A 21,073-nucleotide genomic window follows, 5' to 3' on the forward strand; every position below is an offset into this window, starting at 1 on the left:
AGCTTTAGAAAGTCCTTTATGATTTCTCTTTCTTGTTTACCTTTTCATGCTTCTCTTGATTCTTGTGTTTGAAAGTCAAATTTTTTCTTCAGTTCTGGTCTTTTCATCAAGAATGCTTGAAAGTCCTCTATATCATTGAATGATCATTTTTTTCCCTGAAGTATTAAATCAGTTTTTCTGGGTAGGTGATTCTTGGTTTTAATCCCAGTTCCTTTGACTTCTGGAATATCCTGTTCCATGTCCTTTGATCTCTTAATGTAGAAGCTTCCAGTTCCTGTGTTACTCTGATTGTATTTCCACAATACTCAAATTGTTTCTTTCTAGCTGCTTGCGGTATTTTCTCCTTGACCTGGGAACTCTGGAATTTGGCCACAGTGTTCCTAGGAGTCTTTCTTTTTGGATCTCTTTCAGGAGGTGATCAGTGGATTCTTTCAATTTTTATTTTGCCCTCTGGTTCTAGAATATCAGGGCAGTTTTCCTTGATAATTTCATGAAAGATGATGTTTAGGCTCTTTTTTTGATCATGGCTTTTAGGTAGTCCCATAATTTTTAAATTATCTCTCCTGGATCTGTTTTCCAGGTCAGTTGTTTTTCCAGTGAGATATTTCACATTATCTTCTATTTTTTCATTCTTTTGGATTTGTTTTGTAATTTCTTGGTTTCTCATAAAGTCATTAATTTCCATCTGCTCCACTCTCATTTTGAAAGAACTATTTTCTTCAGTGAGCTTTTGAACCTTCTCCTCCATTTGGCTAATTCTGCTTTTTAAAGCCTTCTTTTCCTCATTGGCTTCTTGGACCTCTTTTTCCAGTTGAGTTAGCCTGTTTTTAAAGGTGTTATTTTCTTCAGCATTTTTTTGGGTCTCCTTTAGCAAGCTGTTGACTCGCTTTTCGAGCTCTTCCATGGCCTGAGACCACTGCATATTTATTTTGGAGGTACTGGATGCAGAAGCCTTGACTTCCTCTGACAGTATGCATTGTTCTTCCTCATTTGAAAGGATGGAAGGAAATACCTGTTCACCAAGAAAGCAACCATCTGTGGTCTTATTTTTTTTTCTTTTTGGGGCATTTTCCCAGCTAGTTACTTGACTTCTGAATCCTTTGTCAAGAGGAGGGTCCTAGTGCTCCTCCTCACCCCAGGACTGTGCTCAGGACTGAGATTCAGATCAGCTTCTCAGTTCCCCTAGGGGCTTTAGGCAGAGTGCTTTACAAATGGATGCTGTAGTGGCCACCACTGCTGCTAGCACTGCCACTGCCTGGGGCTGGTGCTGGGGTGCACCCTGCTCCCCTCTCACCCAGTTGGGAAAGCCCTCTCACTGACTCTTGAAGCTTTCTTTGATGCTTGTTGGTTGAGACATCTGAGACCCTCCACTGCTGCTGGGGATTCAGCCCCGGAGACCTGTTCCAGTCCTGTTCCTCCTGATGCCATGTGGCCAGAGCTAGGCTCACCTCTATTCCACGTTCCATGCGATAGACCTTTCCTGTTGGCCTTTCAGGTTACCTTTGGCTGGAAATTTCTTTCACTCTGTCGTTCTGTGGCTTCTGCTGCTTTAGAATTTGTTGAGAGTCATTTTTTACAGGTATTTTATGGGCCATAGGGGAGGAGCTAGAATATGTGTGTCTTTCTACTCCACCATCTTGGCTCCTCTCTGCAGCTGGCTCTCTTAAGGAGCTTCCATCAGACTGAATCCTGAGTATGGTAACCCCTTTAGAAAAGAAATTTCATGGCTTCAGTTTCTTTACCAGGCACATAGATTGGGAATATAAAAATTAGTTGTCATTTGACTAGGAAGAAGCGTTTCCATGAAAATTGAAGTTAAAACTTAGATTGTGACATGGCTTCCCTTAATTATAATGGGGTTTAGGGTCTTACTAAGAATCCTCCCAGCAACTGGGATTTTTACTTTTTGGTTCACTTGTAAATTTCCTTATTCTTTTGGGGTACCAATCAAGAGACTGGGCTTTTGGGATACAAAGACAAATGTCAGATGATATCTGCCCTCAAGGAGTTCAGATTCTGTCAGAGGAAATGATGTGGATACATGTAAAATAAATACAAGGTCATTTGGTGGGGGGGTATCATGAGACCTGGTTGATAGTTTTTCTTTGCTCCGTAGTAGCTTAATTGAATACTGTTTATAACAACTGATAATAGAGCATAGTTGTTCTTTGCTTTGTGGCATGGACTCTGGTGGATTCCTTTTTTGTTTTGTTTTTTTCTTTTTGATAGTATTTTTTTCCCCCGTTACATGTCAAGACAATTTTTAGCATTCATTTTTACAAGACTGTGAATTACAGATTTTTTTCTCTCCCTCCTTCCCTCCTCTGTTCCTAAAATGGTAGAGAGTTTGATATAGGTTATGCATGTGCTATCATGTAAACAGATTTCCATATTAGTCACAGTTGTGAAAGAAGAAACATATCCAAAGGAAAAAAGAATAAAATGAAAAAAGTATGCTTTGATCTGCATTCTGAGTCCATCAGTTCTCCATGTGGATGTGGATAGCATTTTTCTTCATAATTCCTTTATACTTGTCTTGGACAATTGTGTTGCTGAGAAGAACTAACTGAGTCATTCATAGTTGACCATCCCACAATGCTGGGATGGTCTCTGGACCTCTGGAACTCTGGATAATGTTTTCCTGGTTCTGCTCATTTCACTTTGCATCAATTCATTCGAGTCTTTTCAGGTTTTTCTGAAATCTGCCTGCTCATCAGTTCTTATTGCACAATAGTATTCCATTACATTCATATAACACAGCTTGTTTGGCCATTCCCCAATTGATGGGGATCCTCTCAATATCCAATGTTGCTGCTCTAAATATTTTTGTACATGTAGGTCCTTTTCCCTATTTTAGTGATCTCTTTGGTATATAGACCTAGTAGTGGTATTGCTAGATGAAAGGGTATACACAGTTTGGTTGCTCTTTGGGCATAGTTCAAATTTTTGTCCAGAATAGTTGGATCATTTCACAACTCCATGAGGCAGTGCATTTCTGTCCTAATTTTCCCACATCCTCTACAACATTTCTCATTGTCATTCTTTGTCATACTAGCTAATCTGATAAGTGTGATGTGGTACCTCAGGGTTGTTTTAATTTTCATTTCTCTAATCATGATGCCTTCATATGCCTGTAGATAGCTTTGATTTCTTCATCTGAAAACTGCCTGTTCATATCCTTTAACCTATTGGGGAATGACTTGTATTCATATAACATTGACCAAATTCTCTATATATTTGAGAAATGAGACCTTTATCAGAGATACTTGCTATAAAAATTGTTTCCCAGCTCTCTACTTTCCGTCTAATCTTGGTTGCATTGGTTTTGTGCCAAAACTCTTTTAATTTAATATAATCAAAATTATCTGTTTTACATTTTGTGATGTTCTCTATCTCTTGGTCATAAACCTATAACTTATTTAACTTCTCTTTTAAGAATTTGGATGCTAACATGACTAAGGTGAAAATGTATTTAATAATAAGAATGTATGTGTAGAACCTATATAAGATTGCATGCCATCTTGGGAAGAGAGAGGGCATGGTGGGAGAGAGAGGGGGAAAATCTAAGATATATGGAAGTGATTGTAAAAAACTGAAAACAAATAAATTAATTTAAAAAATAAAAAAAAATTTAAAAAAGAATTTGAATGCTGCTATACCACTTGGTGCATATATGTTATTACTTCATTGTCTGTGGCAGGGCTTCTTAAACTTTTTTCACTTGCAGCAGCCTGAGGGCGTGCACAGCGCAAAGTGTGCATGCTTTGTTTTCAGAACCAAGACTGCAGTGAGGTTGCACAATGCAACTTGGGCAAATGCTGCCATAAATACCTTGGATTCGTTACACATTTGATTTCTAATTATTTTTGGTTATTGAGTGTTCAGAAAGCTTTTACTGTTGCCAAACTTTTTATGACCCCATGTGGAGTCATGACCCACAGTTTAAGAAGCCCTGGTCTATGGTACCTTTTAGGAAGACAAAGTTTCCTACCTTATCTCTTTTAATTAGGTGTGTTTCGTTTTGTCTGGGATCAGGATTGCTACCTCTGCTTACTTTTTTTTTTCCTTCAACCAAAGCATAATAGATTCTGCTCCAAGCCCTTTATTTACTCTGTGTGTCTCTCTTCTTCAGGTGTGTTTCTTGTAAACAACATATTGTAAGATTCTGTTTTTTGAGGTACTTTGCTATCCATTTCTTTTTTATGAGAGGTTTCATCCCATTCACATTCATAGTTATGATTACTATGTATTTCCTTTCATCCTATTTTTCCTCCTGTTTGTCTTCTCTCTACTTTTCACCCGTTCCTTCCTCAACAGTGTTTGGCTTCTGTCTTCCAACCCCCTAGCTGCTCTGTCTTCTGTCATTCCGTCCTCCCTTCCTCCCCTTTACTTAATCTCCTCCCCTCTTACTTTCCTGTCCAATAAGATAGATTTCTATATTCAAATGATTGTGTATATTATTGCCTCTTTGAGCCATTACTGATGAGAGTAAGGTCCAGCTACATAGTCCACCCTCCCATCTTTCGTTCTCCTATAATATATTTTTTCTGCTTCCTTATGTGAAATAATTTACCCCATTCTATCTTTTCTTTCCTTCTGCACCCAGTGTACTCCTTTTTCCCTTCCCTTATTGTTTTATGTCATTCCCTCAAATTCACTGTCAATGTACATTCTTTCTAGCTGTACTATTAGTAGAATAATTTTAAGAATTACAAGTACCATCATAGGGATGTAAACCCTTTAGCTCCCTTGTGTTAGTTTTTCCCTTTTTTCCCTTTTTAGGTTTTCTTAAAAATTATTTATTTTAGGTTTTCTTAAAAATTATTTATTTTATTTTATATTATATTATTTATTTGTTGTTTTTATTTTGGGATCTCTTTCCTTAGGTGATCAGTGGATTCTTTCAATGTCTATTTTGCCCACTGGTTCCAGGATATCATGGCAGTTTTCCTTGATAATATTTTGAGAAATGCTGTCCAGGTCATCCTTTTGATTATGACTTTTGGGTAGTCCAGTGTTTCTGACATTGTCTGTCCTGGGTATATTTTTCTAAGTCAGTTTTACATTTTCTACTATTTTTTCATTCTTTTGAATGTGATTGATTTTTGATCTCTCATAGAGTTATCAGCTTCCATTTTCCCAATTCTAACTTTTAAGGAATGGTTTTCCCCAGTTAACTTTTGTACTTTCTTTTCATTTGGCCAATTCTACTTTTTTAAGCAGTTATTTTCTTTTTCCAAGCTGTTGACTCTTTTTTCATAATTCTCTTGTATAATTCTCATTTCTTTTCCCAGTTTTTTTTCTACCTCTCTTACCTAATTTTTATGCTCCTTTTTGAGCTCTTTCATGAGCTTTTTCTGGGCTTGAGGCCACTTCTCATTTTTCCTTGGGGTTTTGTCCATAGGTATTTTGACATCCTCTTCTGAGTTTGTGTCTTTGTCTCCCCTGTTACCATATCTTTCTGTGGTTAGATTCTTTTTTTGTTGTTTTTTGCTCCTTTTTGACTTTTTTTCCTTTTTTATTTTATTTTTCATTTTTAACACAGTTCATATCACATAAAACAATTCCAGCTTTTGGTCAGGTGATACTTCTTTTTAAAACATTTACAATATAGACCACAAAAGAATTTTTTTTTAAACATTAACCAAATGAGACACAAATAATATTTATGTATGCTAAATTCACAAGCCCTTGACCTAATTGTCCACAGTATTACTAAGAATTAAAGGACCTTAACTTGTTGTTGGTCTAACGTCCTAGGCCTAATAGCTTAATTTTAGACTTAACCTCGGATGTTCCCCTACCAATAATCTGTAATTGAATAGATCTGGTATTAAGCTTACAAACCTTTTGACTATAGGAAATTGCTACCAAGAGTAGGGACATTGCAGGGAAACAGTATCTCCCCAACTTCATGTCAATTCCAGGCAGGAGTAGATTGTCAACTTGCATTCAGTGAGGCTTAGAGTCTGCCAGGTGTGAGTGGAGAAATTGAGTCAGGAGAATCCTACCTCAGCCCAGGCTGAACAGCCACTCTCCCACCCTTCCCATGAGATCCCCTTTTGTTAGCTGGGCCTTTGTCTGGAAAACAGGGTGTCTCCCAATATCTTGACAACACAGCGGAAGCCCAAGAAGTGAGTGGGCAGAGTTTGAAGAGGGAAACCATGGAGGACAACCAAATAAAGAGTGCAGAGTGGAGAGATGGAAGACCTTGTTCATAGAACAGCCAGATGGCCAGTGTCAGTGGGCCGAAAGGTTTATGGTGGGGAGTAAAGTAACAAGACCAGAAAGGTCGGAGGGGACTAGTTTATAAAGGTCTTTGAATGCCAAATGGCATTTTATATTTGATCTTGGAAGTGATAGGGGACCCTCTGGAGCTTATTGAGTGGAGGGGGTGACATGGATCCTACCTCGCTTTGGGAAAAATCACATTGGTGGCTGATTAGAGGGTGGATTCAAGTATGTTGGGGTTGTGAGCTAAATTCTACAACCAAATAAGCTACTTCTTTACTGGCATGGTATTTTTCTAAGCAGTGTTTTGTGGAACTCTTATATTTTTTGATGGTGTGAATGCTTTCTCTGTCCTTTCTTTCTTTGGTATCAGACTTTATCACCTTAAGGAAGTTACATGGTACCCTGGTGCTTACTTTCTGAGTCTAGTTGATCAAGTAGATAGCCTCTTGGGGAGGGGGTATAACTCAGTGCTAGAAATAGCAGTGTGTCTTATTTGATTGTTTACTTCACATGAATAGTGAAGAGCAGTAAAAGAGCATTTATTTTTCTACTAATATACCTCATGAGGGAAGGACAGGCTAGTAACAATTTCCTTTAGGCTGCTCAGTTTAGGGTACTTATTTATATGGTTTAGTTCAACTCAAGAGTAGAAGGAAATGCTTCTGCTTATCCCAGCATTAAAACATTATAATTAGAAACTAATATTGGGAAATATCACTTTAAGTATGCTCTTTTTTTTCCCTTTGAAAATCAAAGTTAGATCCCTCTCTCCTGTCATGACCCTTAGTGGAGTATTCTCTAGCTCCTTTTCCCAGAATCCATCTCTGTAGTGTTAAATATGTAATTTGCTTTCTGAATTCCATCTCTCCTCAGGCTATCAGTGTGTGTTTATTAAATGTTTTCTGTGTGCCAAGCTCTGTGCATGGTGCTGAGGATACAAGAGCAAAGAAGGAAACAGTCCTTGCTCTCAAGGATTTTACAGTCTAAATAGAGAGACAGTATATATGTACAATACAGCACACACACACGGTGAATAATAGCTCATACTCATATAGCACTTTAAGATTTGCAAATTGCTTCACAAATATTATTTATCTCATCATACAATCAACCTGGAAAGGTAGGTGTTGTTATCATCATCATCCTCATCATCCCCATTTTACAAATAAAGAAGCTGAGGCTGAGAGACGTTAAGTGACTTGCCTAGGTCAAAAGCTATTAAGTATCTGAGGAAGGATTTGAATTTGTTTCCCTGATTCCAAGGCCAGCATTCTATCTACAGTACCATCTGTCTGCATTATATATAATTATATGGTTAAATCTAGGTAGTTTGGGAGTGAGGACACTAGAAATTGTGTGTCAGGAAGGGCTGAGGGGTGAATCAGGAAAGGTTTCATGCAGAGAATGGTGCTTGAGTTGATCTTTGAAGAAATTTAAGGTTAGGCTAAATCTCAATGATTTGTCATAAGCAAGTTGAAAAAAAGTTGCTTATGTTTCTTCTCCCCTCTCCAGTCTCTGTACGTGTCTCTGCCCATCCTACTGGAGTGTATCCCTTTCCAGAATGAGAACCGAGAAAGTTGGTGCTCAACCCCACAACTGCCTGAGGAGATCCGACGTATTGTGTCCATCTATCAGGCCACCTTGGACCTCCTCCGGCAGTATGAGGTCCACCCAGAGATTGCCTCCCAGATGTTTGCCTACCTCTTTTTCTTCTCCAACACACTGCTCTTCAATCAGCTCCTGGACAAAGGTGAGGTGGGGTGTGAGAGGGTCTGTTCCCCCAAGGATACTTGATGTCTTTTTTTCCCTCTTATGGACTGCCTTTGAACAGTAGGAACCATCACAACAAAACGTTAATAAGAAGTGTCTTCTTAATCCTTGACCTTTTCAAAAGCTTCTCATTTCTAAAGCTTGTCTAATGCATAAAGAGTCAAGTAAGAAGGGTGAAAGTGGTGTAGGTTAGGCATTCAGCAGAACTTTCTGACTGCAAAGGTTGTAAGATTTGAGAATTTGTTGCTAAAAAGGTATGTAGAGTTGTCTCCTCTGGAATTATTTGGGGTGTATTCCTTTTAATATTCCCAGTTAAGCCCCGCCAAGTGTCAGCCTTGAATTATTACTCTGACTATTCGACACTTTCACTCTTACACACCTTTTCCTGAATGAAGATGGAGAAAAATCATGCACTTCTCTGACTGGGTCCTTGATAAATTTGTATTACACAACTTCAGTTGGGCCTTCCTTGCAGCTAGGCAGTTCAGCTGTACTTGTTGTATCACCTTACCATCCTGCTCTCCACAGTGGCTTCTCTGAACCTTCTCTAAGCTCCCATGATTCCCCTCCCTCTATCCTCTCAGCTGAGAACTCTTCCTCATACTTTACGAGAACATTCAAGGCCATTCACTGTGAAATCCCTCTTCTCCCTTCTTCCTCAGCTCCTGTCATTTAGGTGGCTTCTGCCACTTTTCTTCTCCTTCACATGGATTTCACGTAAGGAAGTAGCTCCTCTCCAAGACTAACAATCAATTCCTCTATTTGTTTTCCAGATTACCCCCTCCGTCATCAACACTCTTTCATTGTTTTCACTCTCTCCCTCTCGAAATAGGTGCTTCCACTTTCCCTTCTTTCAGTCTTTTTTTATTGTCTTGCAATCTAGATTCCTTCCTTGTCATTCCACCAAAACTGCTCTCCAGAGTTACTTATGATCTCATAGGTGTGAAGTCCAGTGGCCTTTCCTCAGTCCCTCGTTCTCCTTGACCTCTCTGCAGCCTCTGACACTGTTGATCATCATCTCCTTAGTACTCTCTTATCTCTAGGTTTCCAGAATGCCACTCTCTCGGTTCTTCTCCTGTCTGACCACTCCTTCACTGTCACCTTTGCTGTATCCTCTTCCCAATCACAGTCTCTTATTGTCAGTGTCCCTCAGGATTCTGTCGTGGAATTTCTCTTCTCACTCTATACTGCTTCATTTAGTAATCTCATGAATTTAATTACTATCTCTGTGTTGATGAATCTTAAATCTACCTATCTTGCCCTAAGTTCTGTGCTGACCTCCAGTCTCTCACTTCCAACTACCTTTCAAACATCTCAAATTGGATGTTCAATAAACATCTTAAACTCAGTATGTCAGAAACAAATTGTTATTTTTTCCCCCTAAAGCCTACCCCTTCTTCCCACCTTCCCTTTTGCTGTAGAGAGCAACATTGTCCTCCTAGTCCTTCAGGCTTGCAACCGAGGAGTCATTCTGAACTCTGTATCTCTCAACCCCCATATCCAGCATTCCTAAGCCTGTTGATTTTATCTTTGCCATATCTGTCAAATTCATTCCTTTCTCTCCTCTGCCACTGCCACCTGTCTGGTACAGGCCCATATCACCTCATGTCTGGATTGTTGCACTAATCTGCTCATTGGTCTGCCTGCCTCAAGTCTCTCCCCATGCTGATTCATTCTTCATTTGGCCACTAGAAGGAAGGAGCTGTGTTGCCCAACTCCCATTGGGTCACCAGTGAGACAGCTCCTACCACTACTCACAAAAGTTATTGTTTGTCTTTCATTTTCAAAGAGGATCATGACATGGGGGAGGTGATGCCATAACATGCAAGTGAATTGGATTTAAATGAGGGAGGGCTGTGCAAAGTGACTAGCCTTACTTTCTCCAGAGCCATCTGGGTCCAATGGCAAGATATCGATCAGGAGGACTGGAGATTGGCTCAGAGTGAATGTAAATAGCAATTGTTTCTGTTTTTGGCCAGAAACCACTCCCAAATTGATTTTTTTTTTCCTTTTTGACTAGGTAAGAGACCATTCTCTGCCTCATTTCTTACCTAGCCTTTATCAGTGAGGCATTGCCTCAGTCAAACAAATGGCCAAGGTCTCCCACTAAATCCAGGACCCTAAATTTGTATCAAATAGTAACCAACTCTTAGAATTTTTCTGGGCTAAATAGGAGCAGTATGCAGTCAGGGAGTGCAAACATCTTGAGACTTAAGGAATATAAACATACGTTAGGTGTCAGAAGCTTTTCTCTAGGGAGTTAGGGATGTGACTATCAAAATAATAAAAATTTTGAACAGTGCATACAGTCTGGGGCAGATACCTGGGGGCATTCCACTAGAGAACTCTTTATTAATGACAATTGCCCTATTTCCCTGTTACCTAGGCCACATCTCTCTGTATTGTCCACAAGGATAGCATGAGAGTTTGTGAAGGAATGTAGTATGAAATAAGTCCTCAAATGTAAATAGGAGCCAGATTGACAAGTCTTCTAAATGTAAGACTGTGTATAGGAGCCCTTGAAGATTTTTTGAGTAGAAGAGTGTCATAATTGGACCTGTGTTTTAGGATTATCATTTTGGCTGCTATATGAAAGATGGTTTGGAAAAGGAAGAGACTTGAAGCCGAGAATGTCTCATTAGGAAGTTATTAAAATCATCCAGGTGAGAAATGATGAGACCTGAACTAGGGTGGTTGTCTATGAGAGACAGGGTCATGAAAATAAGAAATATTGTGGAAGTAAGATAAACAAGTCTTGGCAACTAATTAACTTAAAGGGGTGAGGCTAGGTAGAAGAGTTGAGGGTGGCTGTAAAGCCAAGTTTACTAGAAGGAAGATAATGTCCTTTATAGGGAAGTTAAGAGGAGGACTTGGTTTTAGGGGAAGAAGATCCATTTTGAACATATTGAGTTTTTAGTACCTTCAGGTCCAGCTGGTACTTAAAGATATAGGACTGGATTTTGTGAGACAAGTTAGATCTGGATATGTAGATTTGGGAGTCATTTACATAGAAGTGATCATTTAGTCCATGGGAGCTGATGAGATCAGTTAGAAAGCAAAATTCTGGAACGGAACTTTGAATTAAATTCAGGAAACATTTATCAAACATTTAAACTCTACTGCAGAGATTGCAAATCTGATGAACTGGCTACTTTGTTCAAAAACCAAACACATTTACCTAAAAGACTATTTTACAGAGCATTCACACAAGGCAAGCACTCACATCACGGTTAGAAGAATGGTGCAAGAACACTCTAAAAGCCTTTCTGAAGAATTTTGGTATGGATTGTGAGCCATGGAAAGACACAGGACCACCTAGCATGGGATGCCCACGTGAAAGAAGGCACTGTTTTCTATGAGCAAAGCAGAATTGCAGTAGCTCAAAAGAAATGTGAGATGCATATATTTAGAGACATCTCCATTCCAAATGTTCATACAGGCTGTTTGTGTCTAACCTGTAGTAGAGCCTTCCAACCTTATATTGGTCTGAGCAGCCACAGTCAGACTCTCTATACATTGACCCTGACATAGTGATGTCATTTTGTTCCTCTTTGAGTACAAAGGACAATAGTCACTGACTATGAGGACTATTCCATTTCTTTTAAGGGATTCCTGCCCACAGTAGTATATATAATGATTTCACCTATTTCCATCCATTTAAGATCACTTTCCATTTCCTGTTTGACCACATTCAGCTTAACCCTGGTTCTTAGATCTTACATTCCAGGTACCTATGCAATATTGACCTTTATAATAAAACATTGGGCTTTCCTTTTTCATCACCAGCAACTGAGCTTCCTTTTGTCTTTGGCCTAGCTGCTTCATTAGTACTGGAGCTACTTGTGGCTGTCCTCTACTCCTCCCCAGTAGCATATTGGACACCTTCTGATCTGAGGGTCTCATCTTCTGATGTCATCTCTTTTATCATGTTAATACTGTCCATGTAGCTTTCTTGGCAAAGGTACTAAAGTGGTTTGCCATCTCCTTTTCTAGTGAATCACCTTTTGTGAGAACTTTCTGCTACAACCTGTCCATATTGGGAAACTCTTAGTGGCATAGTTCATAGTTTCATTGAGCTATGCAAGCCCCTTGGCCATGACAAGGCAGTCATTCAGGTGGGGATTTTCCAGTAGCAATGTATGGCTGTAAGAGTTGGACTGTAAGGAAAAGCTGAACACCACAGATTTGGCAGTTTTGAATTATGGTGCTGGTGAAGACTTTTGAGAGTCCCTTAGACAGCAAGTACAAATCAGTCTGTACTTAAAAAATTAATTCTAACTATTTGCTCAAAGGTTGAAATATGAAACTGAAGCTTAAATACTTTGGCCACATAATGAGAAGATTGAACTCATTAGCAAAGCTCCTGCTGTTTAGAAAGATTGAAGATAAAAGGAAAAGGAGATGGGAGAGGATGAGATGGATAGATAGTGACATGGAAACAAAGAACATGAACTTGGACAGACTCTAAGAGACAGTGGAGGATAGAAGGGCCTGGTGTGCTGCGGTCCGTAGGGTCACAAAGAGTTGAACATGCCTGAACAACAATAGATCATCAAAACAATGTGGTACTGACTGAGAAATAGAGTGGTGAATTAGTAGAATAGATTAAGGTAGTGAATGACCATGGTAACATAGTGTTTATAAACCCAAAGATCCAAGCTTTTGGGACAAGCACTCACTATTTGACAATAATTGCTGTGAAAACTGGAAAGCATTTTGGCAGAAACTAGGCACAAACCAACAATTCACACCATATGCCAAGTTACAGTCAAAATGGGTACGTAATTTAGACATAAAGAATCATATAAGCAACTTAGGGTAGCATAGAAAATTCTACCTGTCAGATCTATGGATAAGGAAGGAACTTCTTGACCAAACAAGATGACATTTATGGGATACAAAATGGATCATTTTGATTAAATTATAAGTATTTTGCATAAACCCAACTGTTGCTGCTAAGATTGGAAGGAAAGCAAGAAACCAAGAAAAACATTTTACAGTAAGTTTCTCTGATGAAGGCCTCATTTCTCGAATATATAGAGAAGTGGGTCAGATTTATAAGAATATGAGTCATTCCGGTTGATAAATGGTCAAAGGATATGAACAGGTAGTTTTCAGAATTATCTATAGGCATATGAAAAAATACACCAAATCATTCTTGATTAGAGAAATGCAAAATAAAATAACTAAGATACGATCTCATTCCTGTCAGAATGGTTAATATGACAGAAAAAGAAAATGACAGATCTTGAGGGGAACATGGGAAAATTGTACTGCTGGTGGAGTTGTGAACTAATGTAGCCATGCTGGAGAGCAATTTGGAAATATACCCAAAGGGTGATACATGTTCTTTGACTCAGCAGTACCAGTACTAGATCTGTATCCCAAAGAGATTTTAAAAAAAGGAAAAGAACCTATTTGTAACAGCTGTTTATGTGGTGGCAAAAAATTAGAAATAGAGAGGATGCCCATCAGTTGGGGAATGGCTGCACAAGTTGTGGCATATGAATGTCATGGAATACTAGTGTGCTGCAAGAAATGATGAGCAAGATGCTTTCAGAAAAATCCGGCATATATGAACCGATAGAAGAGAAGAGACTCAGGAGAACATGACGTGCAGTGATAGCAGCATTGTGCAGTGATCTTAATGTAAATGACTTAATTATTTTGAAGGACTTAAGATGAAAAATGCTATTTACCTCCAGAGAAAGAAATGACAACAGCTTAATGCGGAGCCTATTTTCTTTATTTTTCTTGTTTTTTTTTTCCCTTGGGTCTGTTTTCTTTTACAACATGCAATATGAAAAAATGTTTTGTATGACTGCACTTGTATGACCTATATCAAATTGCTGGCCTTGTCAAGGAGGGGAAAGGGAGAGACAGGAGAGAATTTGGAACTCAGAATTTTAAAAAATGAATGTTAAAAAGAATTTTTTACATGTAATTTTTTTAAAAATCTAAAATAATAGAAAAAGTAAAGTCTAGAGAACGTGGCATATTATGTCTTTTCCTTCTCTTTTCTGTCATGAATTCTAAGATAGAGAAGAAACTTGTCCCCAAGGTTCCTGTCAATTTCTCTTCAGCAACATGTATTATTCTTGTCCATTGGAATTTAGTCTAGAATGACATTTCCTATTATAATTTCTTCCACATTTTGAAGGATGAAGTTAACATTCCAGAAAAGGCATTATTTTATTAGTTCTGTTTTGGACAGAGAAAGCGCTCCAGCAAATATCAGAATAGTTGAGGTGCCCCCTTCAAACAGTGTTATACATCTGGGCAGGTTTGTGATCAATTTCCTGAACTCCTTATATCATAATTCCTCCTCCACCTATTGACAATGTTGCTTCTGTTTCTGTCTTCATTGATTCAGACGCTTCCCTCCTTCCATAAACCTGTCTTCCTACAATGGTTAGTTGGCTGGTTCCATTGCTTCTTTTTTTCTGTCTTTTTTCCTTTTGAATAAGAGCCATATTACAGTCAGGACTTTCATTCCACCAGCTCTCAACAATCACACCTATAAGGTTCCCTTTGCATACTTTCCTACTTGTCCCCATAGCACAGAGCAGGTACTTAATAAATGCTTGTTGATTTATTGATAATTTGTGTTTTTGTACATAAATATCTGAGGCCATGAGTTTTTTTGTATCTCTTTTTAGATATTGTCTCAGGAATTAAATTTTTTAGTTTTAGCTTTATTTCCTATGCTATTGTACTTACTGTGTTCTGGGTTACCAGACTGCACAAATCTATATAGGCTCCCCTTCCCTTTTCAATTTAAAGCCCTCCCGAATAGGATGAATTTCTAGCCATCTCTTTTTAGTTTGCCTGGTGATTTTACATGTGGATTGTGTGCTTCCCTTCTGCCCTCTTGTCAGAGAGTGAGCAGTGCCTCTAGCTTTTACTTTAAAAATTTTAGATTTCAATTTGAGTTGGTCAGTGACTTTCCTGCTCCTTCCTTTTAACTAACTGTATGCCATTGTACAAGTCAATCGTTAAGTCTGGTTCTTCCTTTTTAGATGAGCATAAAAATACTTCCATCATCTCAATATTTTTTAAAGCAGTTTGTGGAAATCAAATCAAGTATATCTGACACTTTTTAAGTCATAAAGACCTATTTGAATGTGAGCAAGTATTGTGATCATTAGGTACCATTTACCAGGTGACTTAAGCCTAGTTTGTGGTTATTAGGAAAAGCAATTCACTTTAAAATAGTAGATCATTGGCATTCTTCCTTAACAACTTAAGGTTAAGGAAAGGGGGCAATGAGGTAGAGGGGTGGTAGCCAGGGAAGGGGAAGTATTAGGGGAAGAAGAATTTTTATCTCTTTATTTCTCCATACAAGCCTAGGATTTTTTTCTGCACCTCTCTGAGGCCACTGCTTCACTCTTATTCCTATCTCAGGACCTACACTGAGCTGCTTCCACTGGCCTAAAGGGGTACAGGTTTGTGCTCATTTACGGCAGCTCTTGGAATGGGCACAGAGTATGGGCTTTGGTCCGCTGGCAGAGCAGTTCTTCAAGAAGCTTTCCTGCACAGTGAACCTATTGGCTACCCCCAGTGCCCAGCTGATACAGGTAGGTGTATGCTTCAAGATCTAAAATAGCTTGTATAAGTAGTTAACCAGCCCACAGAAGTGTTTTCTTATTTTGCCTTCAAGGGTATTAGTATGATTGATGTTTTCCTCACTTTAGTATTAAAATATTAACATACTATGGAGAGGTGAGCAAGCTGCTTACAAAAGCCATGCTCAGCTAAAACCAAAATGCTAGATTGTTTGAGAAAGATGACTTTCCAAATCCAATAGGTTAGGCAGCTTTTCTCAGCTAATCACTAAATGAAAATTTTCTTGAGAAATGATGTGGGATTGCTCCTGAATAGCTAGTTTAACATTCAGCACATTGAAAATAAGCCTTGCAAATAATTATCAAAAATTGACTAGACCATATTTCTCTAAGAATCATTCAGAAAATAGAATACGCAAAACTGGCCTTTTATATTTGTCCGGTAAAGGACATTGTCTTAAACAAATATACAGTGCTACATTGAATACTCCCCTTTCTCTCCACCCCTCAAGCACGCAATTGCATTAACTAGGGTGGTTCCTTGAGAAACTAGTGTTCCAGGTGGGTGTTATGGCCACCTGCTCACATCTGAGTCATTTGATCTGAGAACTAGCCCCTCTCTCCAGGTATGCCCTGCAGATAAAAGTCATGAGTTAACAGATGTAAATGCTAATGCACCTCTTGTTGGTCTAACACCCTGCTTCCCTCATACCATTTTGAGGCCTTGACTCCCAGAGCTTCCTCTTCTCACTCAGATGACCTGGTCATCCCTAAGGACTCAGTTTCCGGAACTGAGCCCTGCCCAGCTGCATCGATTGTTGACTCAGTACCAGTTAGCATCTGACATTGGTTCTGTGACTGCTTGGGAGCCTCTGGATGAAGATAGGCCCAAAGCCTTCAGAACAGGTGAGTTCCTGACCATATCTGTTCTTGATTACAGATGGAAAGGTATCTAATGTGTTAACTTAGAGGATCATAGAGCTGGAGCCGGAAGGGAACTTAGAAGTCATTTATTTCAATGGTCTTGACTTGCCCAGGGTCACATAGGTGTTATGTGGCAGAACCTCAAATTAAATGCCAGCCCTGTGACTCTACATTCAGCATTTATGGGGCTGCAGTAGGCTTCATCCACATTACAAAAGACAAATCCTGTGCAGACTTAGTACTAAGAGGCTTTTAACCAAGGACCATCTAAATCAGAATCAAATTAACCCAACTGTATTTTGATTTTCCCTTCTTTAAAACAGTAATACTATAATTTACCTTTCCTATGACAGGGAGGGAAGACATTGAGGATTTGTTAGCTCCTCTAGAGGAGCTTCTGTAAAGCATCAGGCATGTGATTATAATTGTTTGACCTCTTCTTTGTTATATGGAGGTAACCCTGTGCCCTCCAAGGCTCTGCCCAAGGTTACATGTTTTGGCAGGTTATACCATGACAGAATGGTTTGAAGAGTCTTATCCCAAGTAGTATAACTACTAGGTGATGAGTTCTTTGGCCTTGGAAAACCATGGAAGAAAGACAAATATAAAGTGGCCTTCAGTGCTTTACAGCTTCTTTGGGCTTTCATAGCTATGAGCGATTGAATAAAATGATTCACAGGTGCATGTAGGACTGAGCAAAAGAATACTAAAATATAACCATCTGACTGTCTGTATGCACTGGCATCTGGGAAGTGCAGAAAGACGTCAGGCATAGTGGGTAGTTCTTCTCCAGAGAATGGGAACTAGAATTAGAATTGCAGAGGAGGAAGAAGCTTAAATAGGTTGTGATCTGCATTGTGAGAGGAAATACCAGTCTCATGGAGATCATAAATCCACTGGAGATCACTGACATGTTTCATTTATTTATCTCACCTGCCTCATCCCACACAAGTGGCTCACAGCCTTGTATCCTGCAGGAATGTTAGGTTGTACAGCAGAAGAACAAGTACAGAAGTTCTTAATGTTCTACCTGATCACCTCACACCCAAGTGTGTGCAAGTGGTTGGAAGTAAAACAAAGTGGCCCTAGTCAGTGTTGGAGGTGTGAGAAGGACAGACATACTAAAGCACTGCTGGTGAGGTGTGAACTGATCTAACAATTTTGGAGGCAAAGAGAAATTATATAAAAGTAATGAAAATGTCTGTATTCTTTAATTCTGAGATCTCGCTGAGAAGTCATCATCCTCAGGGAGGTCACAGTTCCAAAGAAAGGCCCAGGAGTGTTTGGGGCACTGGCTTTCGTGCTTGCAAAGAAGTGGAAAAAAAGCTCTTTAAGCATGGACATTGTTTAATTATTTGTTTATTAATTATATGTCCAGGACCCTGCACAGTACATAACATATAGGAGATACTTATTAAGGGACTGTTGATGTATAAATGCCCATGAATTAGATTATGACTAAACAAATTTTGGTACATTAGCCCACGGTTAAAAGTCAAAATGAAGAATCCACCAAGGCCTGTTAATTAAAGCAAAGCAAAATCAGGAGAGCAGTATGCACGTGACTACAGCAATGTAAACGGAAAGAATAGCACTGTAACTGAAACACCACCATGTAATTATAATGAACAGTGTTGGCACGGAGGGGGAGACGTGAGAAGAAACCCTTCCTCTTCTTTGCAGAGGTGGAGGGGTTATAGAAATTGAATATATCAGACATGATTGATGTTTTGATTAGTTTTGCTGGACTACTTTTTTCTTTATTTTTTTCTTCTTTCTTATAAGCTATGGCCCTTTTATTTGGAGGGGAGGGATATATTGGGAAATGAAAGTGGTGGAAAAGAAAGATATCAGTAAGAAAAAAGGAGGTCTGAGGTCATTTTTTTCCTCTTTCACATGAGGATTCGTATCTAGTGGCCACTCTCCCATCTCTAGGCTTAGTTCTGATCTAGTTAGAGAAATCTGTGCACTCAGAGTTGAACCTAGGAGTCCTCAACTGCACAAGATCTTCTGATGTGCCTTTGTGGTGCCCTGCAACTTTTTTTTTTAATTTTATTTTTCATTTTTAACACAGTTTACGACAGATAAAACAATTCAAACTTTTGGTCAGGTGATACTTCTTTTTAAAGCATTTATAATATGGACCACAAAAATTTTTTTTTAAATGTTAACCAAATGAGACACAAATAATATTTATGTATTCTAAATTCACAAGCTCTTGACCTAATTGTCTCCACAGTATTACTAAGAATTAAAGGACCCTAACTTGTTGTTGGTCTAACGTCCTAGGCCTAATAGCTTAATTTTAGACTTAACCTCGGATGTTCCCCTACCAATAATCTGTAATTGAATAGATCTGGTATTAAGCTTACAAACCTTTTGACTATAGGAAATTGCTACCAAGAGTAGGGACATTGCAGGGAAACAGTATCTCCCCAACTTCATGTCAATTCCAGGCAGGAGTAGATTGTCAACTTGCATTCAGTGAGGCTTAGAGTCTGCCAGGTGTGAGTGGAGAAATTGAGTCAGGAGAATCCTACCTCAGCCCAGGCTGAACAGCCACTCTCCCACCCTTCCCATGAGATCCCCTTTTGCAGTTCATACCAGCATCTCACAGGCTTACTGGCATCATGGATTGGAAGCTCAGAGTGCCTTTCTTGCTATCTATACCTGGAGTTAGACTCAGAAGAACAGTCACCTAATAGTCTCATAGCATCTAAAAATGGCAAGTTCCAAAAACCAGGTTTCAAATATGATTATAGTTTCGCTTTGGCTAAGGAACATCTTTTGAGGCAAGTCTTAAGGGGCTTACATGCCTTTCTATACATGTTCTAGTGGCTGATTTAATAGCAATCATAAAATCAAATTTATCGTTAAAACGTTAACTTTTCCATCAATGCCAAATTTTACCTGAGGTTACCTTCCTCTAGGAAATTTAGACTAAAATTCTTTTCCCCAAACTAAAGATGTCTTTGATTTATTCTCAGTAATTAATTCAGTCAGTTGTTTTAATACCAATTGCTTTTACCTCACTTGGTAACATGTCCAGTTTTTCTCCCCATCACTTCCCTCCCCCTGCTTCCTAATACCTTGCATTCTGATTACTCCCTCTCTCAGTGTACCCTCCTTTCTATCACACCCTACCCTTCCCTTATACCCATCTTCTCTCTTTTCTTGCAGGGCAAGATAAATTTCTATACCCCATTCCCTGTGTTTCTTATTTCCCAGTTACATGCAATAAAAATTCTCAACATTCGTTTCTAATACTTTGAATTCCAACTTCTCTCCCTCCCTCCCTGCCCATCCCCACTGAGAAGGCAAGCAATTCAATACAGACTAAATATATGTCATTTTGAAAAAGACTTCCATATTAATCATGTTGTATAATCCTGACTATATTGCCCTCTGTCCTACTCTATCCCCCGTTATTTTTTTTATTCCCTCATTGGACCTTGTCCCTTCCCAAAAGTGTTTATTTGTAGTTACTCCCTTCTCCCATTTGCCCTCCTTTCTATCATTCCCCTCACCCCACTTGTTGCCTCCTCGCCTACTTTCCTGTAGTGTAAGAGAGATTTTCATACCAAATTTAGTGAGCTTGTTGTTCCCTCCTTCAGCCAAATATTTTCTTTCCATGTAGGAATGTAAACAGTTCAGCTTTAGAAAGTCTTTTATGATTTCTCTTTCCTGCTTACCTTTTCATGCTTCTCTTGATTTTTGTGTTTGAAAGTCAAATTTTCTATATAATTCTGGTCTTTTCATCAATTTGAATGCTTCAAAGTCCTCTATATCATTGAAGTATTATACTCAGTTTTGCTGGGTAGGTGATTCTTGGTTTTAGTCCTAGTTCCTTTGACCTCTGGAATATCCATTCCAAGCCCTTCGATCCCTTAATGTAGAAGCTGCCAGATCCTGTGTTATCCTGATTGTGTTTCCACAATACTCAAATTGTTTCTTTCTAGCTGTTTGCAGTATTTTCTCCTTGATCTGGGAACTCTGGAATTTGGCCACAATATTCCTAGGAGTTTCTCTGTTCGGGTCTCTTTCAGGAGGTGATCAGTGGATTCTTTCAATATTTATTTTGCCCTCTGTTTCTAGAATATCAGGGCAGTTTTCCTTGATAAATTTCATGGAAGGTAATGTCTAGGCTCTTTTTCTGATCATGGCTTTCAGGTAGCCCCATAATTTTTAAATTGTTTCTCCTGGATCTGTTTTCCAGGTCAGTTGTTCTTCCAGTGAGATGTTTCACATTATCTTCTATTTTTTCAAACTTTTGGTTTTGTTTTTTAACTGCTTGGTTTATCTTATAGTCATTCATTTCCCTGAACTCAGTTCTTTCTTTCAGTGAACTATTTTGTTCAGTGAGCTTTTGAACCTTCTGCTCCACTTTGCTAATTCTGCTTTTTAAAGCCTCCTTCTCCTCATTGACTCTTTGGACCTCTTTTTCCAACTGAGTTAGCCTATTTTTAAAGCTGTTATTTTCCTCAGCATTTTTTTGGTTCTCCTTTAGTAACTTGCTAACTTGTTTTTCAAGCTCTTCTATTGCCTGATCCCAGTTCAGATTCCCTTTGGAGGCCCTGGTG

The 21,073-nt window shown here is 38.9% G+C and overlaps 1 protein-coding gene across 4 annotated transcripts in view; it reads left to right on the plus strand.

Moving 5' to 3' along the window:
- The window catches only part of RADIL (Rap associating with DIL domain), a 114,841-nt gene that overhangs the window by 82,661 nt on the left and 11,107 nt on the right, over nucleotides 1-21,073 (plus strand). For all 4 annotated transcript variants that reach the window (XM_072597668.1, XM_072597667.1, XM_072597670.1 and 1 more), the window contains exons 8-10: nucleotides 7,747-7,984; nucleotides 15,409-15,581; nucleotides 16,325-16,475. In XM_072597668.1, the coding sequence (XP_072453769.1) occupies nucleotides 7,747-7,984; nucleotides 15,409-15,581; nucleotides 16,325-16,475 (562 nt within the window). The remainder of the gene's footprint in view (nucleotides 1-7,746; nucleotides 7,985-15,408; nucleotides 15,582-16,324; nucleotides 16,476-21,073) is intronic.

This window comes from Notamacropus eugenii, chromosome 3 (genome assembly GCF_028372415.1).
Source record: "Notamacropus eugenii isolate mMacEug1 chromosome 3, mMacEug1.pri_v2, whole genome shotgun sequence".
In the NCBI taxonomy this organism is placed as follows: domain Eukaryota; kingdom Metazoa; phylum Chordata; class Mammalia; order Diprotodontia; family Macropodidae; genus Notamacropus; species Notamacropus eugenii.